Genomic DNA, 15,186 nt, shown 5'->3' on the forward strand with positions numbered 1-15,186 from the left:
GACACTGTACTTGCCCCATGAGGCATTGTATACTCTTCCAAAAGCACCCTGAGGCCAGTTGCACAGTGGGATAGCTACCCACAGTGCTCTGTGTTGATGCAAGAGCTGCTAGTGTGGACGTGTTCTGCCGACACAAGGAGCATAGCGTGGACATGCAACAGCGGATTAATTAAAGTGCTTTTACTAAAGCGCATAATTTTGTCGACAAAACTTTAATGTAGACAAGGCCTAAGAGTGAGTGAGAAATCTCTGCCTTCACAATGACTTGACAGAGGAAGAGTTTTGCTTTCCACACAAAGGAATCCAGGAAAGAATTGACTAGGCAAACTAGGTAAAAGCCAGGTGACAGAGCATACAGAAGTCTAGCCCATTTTAAAATGGAAAATTGTTGTATTGGTCAGTTAGTAACAAAAGTTGTGACCCTTTGTAACCACACACACACACACACACAGAATTCAGTACTCCCTACAATGGAGATAATAAAACCTTGGATCTGAACATCCTCAGGTGTGGAATTTCAATGACCAGATCCAAATGCAAAGTTTCCTGAGTTGTATCATGTTCAGTTTTTCAGTTTTGAGCCAACAGTTGTAGGATAGGTTTGAGCTATGAGTTTGGAGCTGACTGGAGAATAATGGTTCAGATCTGAAGTTCTGGTTCTAATCTACCCTTTTTCCATTTGGCTTTAGGTGTGGCCAAAATCTGAGAACAGCCAGCCACACTACATTGCAGCACAAGGTGATAGAAATCTCAGAGACAGAGCTATCTGAATGACTAGTGAGATTCCAGTGAGGTTGATGCCAAACCCAAATGCTGCAGTACATAGGGCTTTCTATCTGAAGATCTCAAAACCTGCTTCAAAATGAAAAACTAAGTAATCTAAGCTAATTCCCACTCTGCAGACGAGAAAACTGAGGGAGCAGGAGCCAAAGTGACTGCCCAAGGTCACATTGCTGGTCAATGGTAGAGAGGAGATAGACCCCAAGTCTCCTGACTTGCACACTAGCCATTGGACCACACCGCATCGCTAACATGGATTTCAACTCAAACTTATATCCCAAATCCTCTCCTAACATTTGAATGCTGCTACTTCAGCTCATGTTTGATGAAATGTCAAGGTAGTCCTGAAAAGCTAGCACCAAACACTAAAGCCACATAACCACATCTCTATCATTTAGTGAACCACTAAACTACAGATCTGAACATTCTTACATTTAGTCAAAGGGGTGTCAAAATCCAGAATCAAACATGAACTTCCCAACTTTGGGGAGATTCACGTTTGGTGTCCAGATTTAGCCAATTCGAGAAATAAGCGTCAGTGAGCAACCCAGAACTGTACCCAGATCCCAGGCATTTTTGAGACTGTGTCATCTTTTCAGCAATAAGCAAAGGAAAATGTGTATGGGGAAAAACACTGCCAACTGAAAGGGAGAACTTGGCTTTCTCAAATAGCTCGCTAGTTTCAAAATGGTTGCTTTTGGGCTGCAGCTGTATGTCTTTGCCAAATTTAAAGGGCAAGCCCAAGAAAGGTATGCTAAGAAAAAGTTTCAATAGGAGGGCAACCTGCAGGAAGTTGTCAAGAAACATATCTCCTGGTGTAATGGTGTGTTCTACTCACCACTGGACAGCATCTCCTCCTGCTGGTTCTGGGGATTAGCTGTGCCTGGCCAATACCGTTCCTGCAGGTGCACTCCATCTCTCTCTCTTTCTCTCTCTCTCTCTCTCCATAACTTGACCCTCCAGCAAAGTTACTCAGTGGTTTCACCTTCGAGGGTGGTCTTACAAAATCTCCCTCCACAAGCAGCATCAAGTAGCCCTTGTACCTGCTGCCCTAACGATGTCTTTCCAGAAATGACTTCAACAGCCTTTGTATCCACTGCCCTTAGCTATACCACTTTTGCAGTGGCTAGTAGGGGGAACTGAGGCCCAGCCCCATCCAGAGCCCTGCAGTGAAGAATTCACCTTGTAGTGAAGTATTCTCTTCTGCTTTTATATATGTTAAATGCATAGTTATTAAAATATTCACATGGATTTTCTTTGTAATTTCACTAATATTTCAAAAAATTAAGGTCCTAATCCTGCAACTGGCCCAATGCTGAGCCAGTTGCAGGACCAAGGCCTCAGATGCTCAGCTAACTTGGTTATTGTTAGTTTGGGATTTTTTTGGTTGTCTTTTGGACTCTAATTATATATAATCCTCATATATGTAATTTGTTCTAATCATATTGGCCATCCATATTGTATGCAAAGTTAAGAACGCCATCTAGTGGTAGTTTGTTGGAATAGTGGCTTGCCTGTCAAAGAAAGGTCTGCTTTCTTAATTAAGAGACTGACCCATAAAAAGCCTAACTCTTATCATTAACACTACACAGAGAATTCACTTTCCAAAAATAGATATGTGACATTTTCTATAAGAAATTATTGCATGAAGAATAGAGAAATATTAATACTGGGACCAATAACAATGCTGTGGTCTTCCACATGGTTTCATATTGTGTAGTCTTGGTCAAAATATATTCATGAAAAAGTAATTTAATGAAAATAGATTTGTTAAAAGTAAAAATTTTAACAAAACAGATTTTTGTTGGGAAACTCTGCACCAAAAACTACAAGATATTTGGCTAAATAATCAGGTGTGGGTACAAGTTTTTGTTAAAAAAAAAAATTTTGTTCCAAAAAAATATGTTTGGAAAATGATTTTTTTTTTGGTTTTGTTTTTCATTACAAACACCAAAGTATTTCGAGGGGAAATTTCAATAAAAACAAAATTAAAAAATTACAAAGTTTACAATGGAAAAATAATTGGCATTTTTTTGACCAGCTCAAGGTCTTGTCATTTGTTAAACACAAAAGGATTTTGAAAAATTCTATACATATTAGCTTTTTTTAAAAAATATATATAACTCAAATTTTGTCATTGTCAGTACAATGGCTGCAAACTATAAGCAATATCAGAGCAAAAACTGGTAAATAGTCTCTGATCTCCAATAATTAAAGGAATGTCAGATGAGCCATTGTGACCAACTGCAGGGACTGAGTACTTATTGAATTCCGGAGGTGAGCAGACACAAGCTTGCCCACGTCTGAAGCCCTCCCCGGCAGCCTAAGGGGAGGAGTGACTAAACCTAAGACCTAAATAATTTGGGGGTACAAATAATAAGAAAACAGTGATAGGAGTGAAGTTGTGGGGCCACAAACAGGGAACTGGAAGGTGACATGGAACAAAGAACCCTGGACAGTGCCCGCTGCTTCTCAAAAGTGTCTGAGGAGCCAGCAGATGTGGCCCAGAGAAACTCTGCCTGGCTGCAGAAATAGGCCCCAAAGTCGAATAGCACCTCCCTGTCCAGCATCCTCTTCCTGGTTTTATAGTTGGCCACTTTGGGTGACCAGGTGTCTGTTTTTTGACCGGAACACCTGGTCGAAAAAGGATTCTTGCGGCTCTGGTCAGCACCGCTGACTGGGCCATTGACTGCAGGCAGTGGCAGACGGAAGAGGAGAGGGTTGGTAGTGGGAACTGGGCATCTAGGGTCACTGGCAGTGACAGGGCTAGGGCCCTACTGGATCTCAGGGGTCCCAGGCACTCCTCCATGCCAGGCCCACGGGCAGTCCCTCCGCATGTGCCTGCTGCCTGGCAGAGGAAACACTGGGCCTCTCCCAAGGAATAGTGCACCCACTACTGGGCCCCCTGATGGCACATCAGGAATGACCCCTTGAGAGCCTCTCTGTCACATGCTGTCAGGGGTAGCTGGATCTACACCTGCCAGAGGAGAAAAGAGGATGTGGTGAAGGGGGGGGTCCTTGCAGCCCAATGGGAGAGGCTAATAATGGATAAAGCTTCCCCAGGGTGGAGAGGAAGAGAAGAAGGGCAGCATTGGGAAGCACAGATAGGACAGAGTTAAAAACTACCTGTATACCCAGGTCCTCCAGGGATTTGAAGGGGATGTAGAGGCCACCTACCTGCCCTTCTCCAGTGCCTCATGGGTAGCAGCCTCCCATGCCAGGATGAAGACAACCTTCCCGTACATCTTAAATGCCACCATGATGGCCACGGGCCCCATCACCCGCACCAATGCTCGCACATAAGTCTTCATGTGGGGTGAAGTAGACACTAGGAGCCAACGGACACCATGCTTCCTGATCAGGGGGGATAAGGGGCCCTGGTCACTACAGATGGAAGTAGGGGAGACGGCGGGGGCAGATGACAGTGTGGTGGACAGAGGGGTTGCAGACACTTCGGTGTACACTCTGGGGACTGAAAGCTGGGCGCCCCCAGAACTGGTGGAGGGAACGGCAGGGAGAGAGGGAGCTGCGGCCGATGGCAGGGCAGTGGCAAGGGGAACGTTCATGACCATGGGAGGTTTCGCCTTCCAGGCGGGGCTCTTGCCCTTCTTCCTCCCCTTGCCCTCCTTACCCACTGCTGGTGGGGGTGGAATCCATGGCAGCAGAGGCATCCCCACCTGTGCCCGCCCCTGCCTCAGTGGGGGCGATGGACCCGGCAGTGCTGGCTGAACCGGCAACTGTAGGGGTGGACAGAGGAGCAAAGTGTGTGTGTGGGGGGGGGACAACAGGATTGACTGGAAACCCCCTTCCGCAATCTCCCCTGCCATCCAGGGAAAGGGGATGGGGGTAGGAGAAAGCACTGGAGGGGGCGTGCAGGTAACGGGGAAGGGAAAGGGGAGGCAGCTAACCACTCCTCCTCGTTAGGCTGCAGGCAGGAGAAGGGGGCACCAACAAGGAGGGGTCAGAGGGGCCTTACATGGAGTGGGAGCACTTGCGCCTCTGGCGGCGTTGGATAAGGGGTGGGCGGGAAGACACTATAACAACATTGGGGAGTGTACAGCGGGGATCAACAGAAAAGGGGGGTTCACAAATGCTGGGGGGGGGGCACGAGTGCAGGGATCAAGCAGGAGGGGGAGGGGAGGGGGGAGGTACAGGCAGGGCAGGGGGAAAGTGAGCCGGAAGGGGCCGGTACTGCGTACCGGTAAGAACCCGCACCGGCCCATACCCAGCCCACATTACAGCGTTGCCGCGGCAGCACTTGAACGTCCCTGCCCCTTTCGCCTCCCCTGTGGGCGGCCCTGCTGCTAGGGTCCGTACCGGCCGGGCCACCGACGGAGTGGGGGGGAAGGGGCAGCGAGGTTAAAGCGCCGCCGCGGCGAAAGACTGTCCTTAAAGCGCTGCCCCTTCCCCCTGCCGGTAGGGCCTGTCCCAGCAGGGCTACCGACAGGGGAGGCGAAAGGGGCAGGGACATTAAAGCGCGGCTGCAGCAGCACTTTAAGGATGGTCCTTTGCCGCCGCGGCGCTTTAATGTTGCTGCGACCCCTCCCCCCCCCCTCCCGTCGGCGGGGCTGCTGCAAAGGACCCTGCAGCGCTTTAACGTTCCTGCCCCTTTTGGCCCCCGGCCGCCGACGGGCGTGGGGGAGGGCGGCAAAGGGAGCAGCTGCCCTGGGACTGGCGATTTAAAAGGGCCCGGGGCTCCGGACGCCGCCGCTGCTGCTACGACAGCAGCGGCGGCGTCCGGAGCCCCGGGCCCTTTAAATCAACACGGGAGGCCTGGGCGGCGCGGGCTAGCCAGACTGGAAGGGCTGGCGGGGGGATGCTGATTCCCCCCCAGCCCCGCCCCTTCCACCTGAGGCCCCGCCCCGCTCCGAAGCGGCAAGTGGCCTCGGTTACTTTCACCCCTACGGTAGGGGTGAAAGGAATGAGTTGAAAACAGGTCTGGGGCAGAGAGGCAAACTAAGAAAAAAACTCTAGGGAACTAGGGCAGGGTAGGAGGGACAAACAAAGTGGTCAGTAGTGGGCAGACAGCAAAGGAAAAAAGGGGCAAACTGCTGCAGGGGGCAAACAGAGGGTGGGAGGGCCCACAGGCCTAGAGCGGCGGGGGGGGGGGGGGACAAGTCCAAGGCGAGGGGGAGGACGTGTGTAACCACCTGTGGTTGTGAACAAAGTCCTGGCTGCTGTTGCAGTCCTAAGTGGCAAAGGGCTGGGGGTGGGGCGGTGGGGAAAGCGGCTGAGCTGGTAAGTAGAGGCAGTCCCAGATGGTCTGTGGGAGTCACAGAGGAGATGATGGTGGTAGTGGGAGAACAGATGGACTGGGGAGAAGTGGCCTTGCTCCCCGACAACAACAGCAGCAGCAACTGCCACAGCACTGTCAGAGACTAGGATGGAAACAAAGCACAGTCCGGGCAACAGCAGCAGTCACAGTCACAGCAGCAGTAGTACCTCCGCAACAGCCTCCTCTTCCAGCAACAGCAGCAACTCATCTGACGGCAGTAGCAGCAGGCAACGGGCCAGGAGAGGCCCCAGTGGTGGTGGGAATGCTCCCTCCCTGGGAGAAAGACCAGCAGGGTATCCAAACAACAGCAGCAGCCAGCCTGCCAGCAAGCAAGACAACAAGAGGAGTCCTGGCTGAAGTGACTGCAGGGAGTGAGTAGATGGGCCTGCACTCTGATCACTTGGAGGCTAATAAGTGCCCCAGGAGATGCTTGTTCTGAAGTTGCTTAAGGCTATTCCGTCCTTGTCCCCACTTGTGTCTTGCTTTTTACACAAGAAATGTTAAATGAAGGAACCACAGGGGCATAGTGAGATGCAAATAACTGTTTCTTGACTGTATACCACATGCAAGGCCTAGCGGCATGTACACACTGCTGATCCAGCAGGTTTCAAAATATATAACATTAGGTCAACTTGGCTTTAGAGTTGACACCTCAATGATATTAATAGAAGTCAAAGGAGTTCACACCCCTAAGGCTGTCTACACTATAAGCGAGGGGCATGATTCCCTTCTGTGTTTTCACATACTTATGCTAGCTTTCATCAAGCTAGTGCAAATATAAATAGCAGTGTAGCCACAGTAGTACAGGTAACAGTAATGGAGGCCTGGCAGAGACATGCCTAGTACAAACCCACCTCAAACCAGTGGGTATCTACTCATCCCAGCTCAGCCATGCCTCCACTGACATTACCATGATACTGCAGCCCACTGCAATTTATATACACGCTAGTATGAAGAGTACCAGCACAGGTATGTGGACATGAGCTGGGGAATCACACCCCTAGCTCACAGTGTAGACATGGCCTAAGAGCTTTGATTTCAGGTCTGCACACTCAGGAAGAGAGCGTTCTATCACTTACACTCATTTCATGTTCACCAAATTATCTTTGTAACCACGAGGGCTAGAAATGTACAATACTTTGAAAAGCCTTTTAAACTGACTGTGTTATATGGGCCACAATAAAGCAGGCCATCTGTCTGGTACCCCCAATTTAGATGTCTAGATTAGAACCTTTCTATAGGCTGGCATGAAAGGGGTTAGCTAACCCCCTTTGATAGAGGAGGGATTAAGGTTGCTGCTGGGCAAGATGTGGAGAATTAGTTAACACATTCCTTCCCAGGCACACTCAGAACAGGGTTTTGCAGTGAGAGACTCACTAGGGAGAGTTCTGGCCCTGAAAAAAGAATTAAAGATAACTTCTTCTTGAGCTGTAGTACATGGGCTAGATGCAGAAATTAGTGGGCAAGATTCTTTACCCTGTGTTATTTGAGAGGTGAGAGTAGATTATCATAATGGTCCTTTTTGGTCTTAAAATCTATTAATCTATGAACTGGAGGAATCAGCCTAGCTGTCAGCCTTTTATTCTATGCTTTTTTTTCCAATACTAGTTTCAAGACTAGGCATAGGAACCTTTCAGATGAAACTAGGGAGTGATTGGTGAATGTTAAGAAATAACCCTGACCCTAAAAATGTTTGAGTCATCTACCGTTTCCCTGACTTGTCATGATTTAGATCTTTTGTGAAAGATCTCTACCAAGAGGAAATAAGAATTATCTGCAATTCTTGATATATAATTATTTCTCAGCATACCCTGTGAGATAGCTAAGTATTAGCATGGTCTTATAGATGGCTAAAGTGAAGACCAACATTTTCAAACTTGATTGCCCACCGCTAGACACCTAAATCCTTTCCTAAAGAAGTGGTCTGATTCCCATTCCCTCCCGCCCCCCCATCAAAAAAGAGCTTTCAGTTTATTTGGTTATTTATACATTCCTTTACAAGCAGCAAAAAGGAGTTATCCCTTTTAATGCTTAGATTGCAAGATCCTTGAAGCAGGGACGGTCTTTTTATTCTGTTTGTACAGGACCTAGCACAATGGGGGCCTGGTCCATATCTGGGGTTCCTATGCACTGTGGTAATACAAATAATAAATAGCAAAACAGATGGAATATAAAAGTGATCCAACATCAACAGATCCTGCATGTGAATTTCTTTGGATACGTTCACACCGCAAAAAAAAAAAAACCACACTACACTGTGGCAGCACGTCTCAGAACCTGGGTCAAATGACTCCAGCTCACGTGATGGGGCTAAAGGTAACAGTGGAGACATTTCTTCTCAGGCTGCCGACCAGGGTCTGAAACCCAGCTAAGGGAGTGGGTGTCAGAGCCTGGGTTGCAGCCTGAACAAGAATGTCTAACTCTAATTGTAGCCCTATAGCATGAGTCACCTGAGCAGAGTCATTTGGCCTGGGCTCTGGGACTTACTGCCTTTTCTTGGGGCAGGGCACTGTAGCCGCACCCTTTGAGGTCAGCGATACACATGTGCAAAGCACATGCTGCATCAACATTTTGAAGCCACAAGATGGCACTATATCACATAGGGTTGAATAGTCTGTTTATCTTCAAAGTGTACAAGTATTGAGGAATACTGTAATGTTAATGTAAGGCACTCTTCTTTAATAAGCTATTATATATACATAATCTTTTGCTGTTTGTAATATGAATGCAAGTGTGTGAGAATATTTTATCATTTGATTTGTTGCTGAGGAACAAGCGATTCCAAACTGGAGCTGGGGAAATTTTATAACAAGCAGTCTATTTTCTTTTGTTCCGTTTGTCAGTTTTCTGCCACTAGATTGAGAGTCCAAAATTTCTTCTGACTTTAGAGTCATTTAATTAATAATTTCAGTGAAAATGCCTCGCTCTGCAATTGCGAGCAGCTAGTGGCAAGTATTCCATACGCAAAATGGGAGCTGTTTTGATTAGGCAGAGTTCACAGAGCTTGTTTTTGTGAGGATAAGAATCAGGTTTTCAGGGTTTGTACTCATGGAACCTGAAATCGTAAGTCATTTCCTGAAATACACACTTCAAGTTCTTACTAGTGAACTTGTATTACTTAATGATGGAGGGGGCTGGGGGATGAGCTAAGGAAGGTGATAAACCTTACACAGTAACCACCTCTCCTATATGCCTAATGTATCAGACAATGTAGAAGCATGACTCACCGTCGGCATGCCCCTCATGCTGTTATACCAATAAAATAAAAACCAGCAGGATCTTATTAAAGGGGAAAAGGCAAAATGCCACATTTATTGTGAATACACAAAGAATCATAGTAAGAAGTTAGTTATAGCTATAACATTCCATTCGATTTCATATTTATTCACACACACACACACACACACATGTACGTTCTACAAGGTTGTTATCATAGTTACCAGCCTTAGAATTCCTCATGCCAAGCCACTGGCCAGGTGGCCTGGACATGAGGAGGGAGCAGGGCCTTGTCAGATGCTCATCTGATGCTCCTGGAAATTGGTTTGCAGAATCAGACCCCAAAGTTCTCACTTTCTAAAGTCCATTTTTTTAGGAATTTCTTCCTATGCCAGTTTATGGGAATTGCTTCATCATGCTGTTGCTGAATCAATCAGCAGATGGCACATTCCTGACGGCTCCGTGCTGCCAGATGTTATCTTGTTCTTTGGTTCTCCCATTCTTGAGGCTGTTGGGTGGATTCCAGTCTGCCCTCCAGGAGTCCCCTGGTTATTTCCACTTGACGCTTTCTTCAGCCGTTGGACACTGGATTCTTAGGCTGGCACCTCCCTGATCATTCAGTTATTATCCACACACATCCTCTATCTCTATTTTAATCACAATTGTTAACAAAGCGAGATGAATACGACAAAAGGGCGGGGAGCTGTTTCTGTTGTTACAGAGTATTGCTCTGAGTCTCTCTCTGTGTGAGTAGTTGTTACAAAGAATTGCTTTGAGAACAGACTCTGTCTTAGAATGTACTAACACAATTAGCAGCTTGCAAGTTTCACACATAGAAGGAGAGAAACAGTACCAAAAATCAAGAGACCTCTTAATTAGTAATAACCTGGAATTTAAACTATGGGGAGTCAAACTCATTTGTGATTTTAATACAGAACTTCTTTAATATGATCCAACAATGGGATGGTTGGATCCTCAGCTAGCACCCCCTACTGACAGCCACTTCAGCCCTGTGTTATCTGCCTCTTCTCATTAGCTCTTCAGCCAGGTCATTTAGAGTTATCCCCATACCAGAGGGGCGCAAGATCCAAAACAACCAATAATCCCCATGGCCTTAAACCAGGTCCCAGCTTCAACACCTGGTCTGCAGAATCTTCACACCACTTTTTCCAGCTGCCAGTAGGGGAACCGAGCCTCCCCGTCTTCTTGGGGACCTAGCTCAGGGACCTTGCATTGACCAGGACCTGCTTCCTCTGTGTGGGACTTCCTACCTCAGCCATTTGCCCACCTTCTCAACAGCCCCCTTTCCAGGCTCACTGTGTAGCAACACTCCTGTCAAACTCCCTAAGGTCTCAGCCTTCACAGCTACAACTTAAAGGATTCCCTATGGAGTTCTTTAGTAAGTCTTCAACCAAAAGTGTAAATAACTTCTGCCCTCCCCAGGTTTGAACTTTAGCCCTTCCCAAGTACTCTGCTCCTTAGCTGAACATCAGCATCCCAGGACTGCCTCCCTAGAATCTTGCCCTTATTTTGAGACCCACCACAAGAGCTAACTCCCCTCCTCTGGCTTTTTCTCAATTAATTTGATTGCTATCAGACCATTCTCAGACAGCAGAAACACCCAACCTTCTCCTTTCCTGGGTCTCTCCCTTTATGCTCATCATTTGACCCAGCTTCTCCCGCAGTGGGCTTCATGTTCAGATAGGGCTGGCCCACCCTCCAGGTGCACTAACTGCTCTCTCTTTCCAGTTTACTCTATGTGGACTAGGTACATACAAGGATAGATATCAAAAGCAAAAGACCTCTAGGTCACCTAGTCTATCCTACTCTAAATGCATGATTGCTCCCTGCAGTACATTTTCCAGTGTTTTCTCCAGTCTAGTTTTAAATGTCTCTCATGATGAGGCTTCTTCTACCCCTTTCCTTGGGAGATAGTTTCAGTGAGATCTATTAGGCTGGGGAACAAAGTTTTCCCTTTCTTTACTTCATCATAACTTCTGTCAGAGTTTCAACCACACTAAATAACTCTTCCCCTTCCTTGGTATTTTGGTATTGCTAACTCCAAGCTTTCAAAAATGAGTCAGGCCCCCAAAATCAGGAGATTGATTTAAAAAAATCAAGAGACCTAAAAAAAATTGGGATCCTTTTTATTTACAGGTGCCCAAGTCTGGACTGTGGTGAGGTATATAGCTCTGCATAGCCATCTGTGAACAGAAGCCAGCCACCTGGAGTCAGATTAAATCATTTGTTGTGGAACCCTGGTAGGTACTCCACATAGAATGACCAGAGGAGAAGGAGGTGCTGCCACCCAATTTATACTTTTAGCCCAGTGATTAAAGCAGTCGTCTAAAATATGGGAGGATTCAGTTCCCTCCTCTCTGCCAGAAGGGGAGAAAGGATCTGAACAGGAGAGTGCTCTGACCACTGAGCCAGGGAGCATTCTGAAGCATGGCTCCCTCAGTCTCTGATGCTGATGTTGTTGCACTGTCGATAACTAATAAAAGAATCATTGGAGCAGGGAGACTGGATCCCAGGGCTCCCAAGTCTGCCCTAATTAGGGTGACCAGGTGTCTGGTTTTTGACCAGAACACGCAGCTGAAAAGGGATCCTGGCAGCTCCAGTTAGCACCGCTGACTGGGCCATTGACTGTCTGGTTGGCAGTGCCGTGCAGCAGGGTTGGCAGGTTCCCTGCTAGCCTCCGGGCTACATGTTCCCAGGAAGCAGCCGGCATGTCCCCACTCTGGCTCCTACACGTAGGGGCAGCCAGGGGGCTCCGCATGCTGTCCCCCACAAGGGCCACCCCTGCAACTCCCGTAAGACTGTGGTTCCCAGCCAATGGGAGCTGCGGGGGTGGCCCCTGCGGATGGGACAGCACGCAAAGGCGCCTGGCTGCGCCTCCACATAGGAGCCAAAGGAGGACATGCCACTGCTTCCAGGAGCTGCTTGAGGTAAGCACTGCCCAGAGCCTAAACCCCTGACCCCCTCTTGGGCCCCAACCCCCTGCCCTCATCCCCCTCTGAACCCTTTGATCTCAGCCCAGAGCACCCCCCACAACCCAAACCCCTCATCCCCAGCCCCATCCCAGATCCCACACCCCCAGCCGGAGTCCTCACCCCCCCACTCCAGCCCTGATCCCCCTTTTACCCTCCAAACCCCTCAGTCCCAGCCTGGAGCACCCTCCTACATCCCAAACTCCTCATCCCCAGCCTGAGCCCTCACACCCCCTGCCCCTGCCTGGAGCCCCCTCCTGCACCCTAAACCCCTCATTTCTGGCCCCACCTGCACCCCCAGCTCAGAGTCCATACATCCTCCCACAACCCAATCTCCTGCCTCAGCCCAGAGCCCCCTCCTATACTCCAAACCCCTCAGATCAACCCCCAGCCTCCTCCTGCACCCCAAACTCCTCATCCCTGGCACCACCCCCAGAGCCCGCACCCCCAGCTGGAACCCTCACCCTCTCTTGCTTCCCAACCTACTGCATCAGCTTGGGGCTCCCTCCTGCACTCTGAACTCTTCATTTCTGGCCCCAACCCAGAGCCCACATCCCCAGCCAAAGCCCCCCGTCCCAGCCTGGTGAAAATGAGCGAGTGAGTGAGTGAGTGTGGGGAGAGTGAGTGATGGGGGGGGGGGGGGAAATGGAGTGAGTGGGGCTGGAGCCTTGGAGGAGAGATTCATAGATTCATAGATACTAAGGTCAGAAGGGACCACTCTGATCATCTAGTCCGACCTCCTGCACAGCGCAGGCCACAGAATGTCACCCACCACTCCTATGAAAAACCTCACCCATGTCTGAGCTATTGAAGTCCTCAAATCATGGTTCAAAACTTCAAGGAGCAGAGAAGCCTCCCTCCAGTCAACCATGCCCCATGCTACAGAGGTAGGCAAAAAAACCTCCAGGGCCTCTCCAATCTGCCCTGGAGGAAAACTCCCTCCCGACCCCAAACATGGCAATCAGCCAAACCCTGAGCACATGGGCAAGATTCACCAGCCAGATACCCAGGAAAGAGTTTTCTATAGTAAATCAGATCCCATCCATCTAATATCCCATCTCAGGGGATTTGGCCTATTTACCCTGAATATTTAAAGATCAATTACTTACCAAAATCCCATTATCCCATCATACCATCTCCTCCATAAACTTATCGAGTAGAATCTTAAAACCAGATAGATCTTTTGCCCCCACTGCTTCCCTTGGAAGGTTATTCCAAAACTTCACTCCTCTGATGGTTAAAAACCTTCGTGTGATTTCAAGTCTAAACTTCCTGGTGGCCAGTTTATACCCATTTGTTCTTGTGTCCACATTGGTGCTGAGCTTAAATAATTCCTCTCCCTCTCCTATATTTATCCCTCTGATATATTTATAGAGAGCAATCATATCTCCCCTCAACCTTCTTTTAGTTAGGCTAAACAAGCCAAGCTCCTTAAGTCTCCTTTCATAAGACAAGTTTTCCATTCCTCGGATCATCCTAGTAGCCCTTCTCTGTACCTGCTCCAGTTTGAATTCATCCTTTTTAAACATGGGAGACCAGAACTGCACACAGTATTCTAGGTGAGGTCTCACCAGTGCCTTGTATAACGGTACTAAAACCTCCTTATCCCTACTGGAAATGCCTCTCCTGATGCATCCCAAAACCGCATTAGCTTTTTTCACAGCCATATCACATTGGCAGCTCATAGTCATCCTATGATCAACCAATACTCCAAGGTCCTTCTCCTCTTCCGTTACTTCTAATTGATGCGTCCCCAACTTATAACTAAAATTCTTGTTATTAATCCCTAAATGCATAACCTTACACTTCTCACTATTAAATTTCATCCTATTACTATTACTCCAGTTTACAAGGTCATCCAGATCCTCCTGTATAATATCCCGATCCTTCTCCGAATTGGCAATACCTCCCAGCTTTGTATCATCTGCAAACTTTATTAGCACACTCCGACTTTTTGTGCCAAGGTCAGTAACAAAAAAATTAAATAAGATTGGTCCCAAAACTGATCCCTGAGGAACTCCACTGGTAACCTCCCTCCAACCTGACAGTTCGCCTTTCAGTAGGACCCGATGCAGTCTCCCCTTTAACCAATTCCTTATCCACCTTCTGATGTTCATATTGATCCCCATCTTCTCCAATTTAACTAATAATTCCCCATGTGGCACGGTATCAAATGCCTTACTGAAATCTAGGTAAATTAGATCCACTGCATTTCCTTTATCTAAAAAAATCTGTTATTTTTTAAAAAAAGGAGATTAGATTGGTTTGGCACGATCTACCTTTTGTAAAACCATGTTGTATTTTGTCCCATTTACCATTGACTTCAATGTCCTTAACTAATTTCTCCTTCAAAATTTTTTCCAGGACCTTGCATACTACAGATGTCAAACTAACTGGCCTGTAGTTACCCGGATCACTTTTTTTCCTTTCTTAAAAATAGGAACTATATTAGCAATTCTCCAATCATTCGGTACTATTCCTGAGTTTACAGATTCATTAAAAATTCTTGCTAATGGGCTTGCAATTTCAGGTTGCAAGAGACAGGGCAAGGGTATAGTAGAAAGCTGGTAACCCTAGCCCTAACCACTGGATTAGTCAGTCATTCTCACTCACTCTCTCTAACCCTTTTGAGGATAAATATAACTGTCACTGGGCTAAAGGTAGAGAAAGCAAGAGTTTCAGAATAGCAGCCATGTTAGTCTGTATTCGCAAAAAGAAAAGGAGTACTTGTGGCACCTTAGAGACTAACAAATTTATTAGAGCATAAGCTTTCGTGAGCTACAGCTCACTTCATCGGATGCATCCTATGAAGTGAGCTGTAGCTCATGAAACCTTACGCTCTAATAAATTTGTTAGTCTCTAAAGTGCCACAAGTACTCCTTTTCTTTTTGAGAAAGCAAGAGTGTAAGCATTAATCTGTAGTCC

General features: G+C 47.4%; 1 protein-coding gene across 1 annotated transcript in view; it reads left to right on the forward strand.

The window, feature by feature from the left end:
• The first annotated feature begins 5,562 nt into the window (after nucleotides 1-5,562).
• The window catches only part of TLR3 (toll like receptor 3), a 31,580-nt gene continuing 21,956 nt past the window's right edge, over nucleotides 5,563-15,186 (forward strand). The window contains exon 1 of the mRNA XM_038400875.2: nucleotides 5,563-6,426. Within this exon, the coding sequence (XP_038256803.1) occupies nucleotides 6,039-6,426 (388 nt within the window). The 5' untranslated portion in view covers nucleotides 5,563-6,038. The remainder of the gene's footprint in view (nucleotides 6,427-15,186) is intronic.

The sequence above is a fragment of the Dermochelys coriacea genome, chromosome 4 (genome assembly GCF_009764565.3).
Source record: "Dermochelys coriacea isolate rDerCor1 chromosome 4, rDerCor1.pri.v4, whole genome shotgun sequence".
NCBI classification, from domain to species: Eukaryota; Metazoa; Chordata; order Testudines; family Dermochelyidae; genus Dermochelys; species Dermochelys coriacea.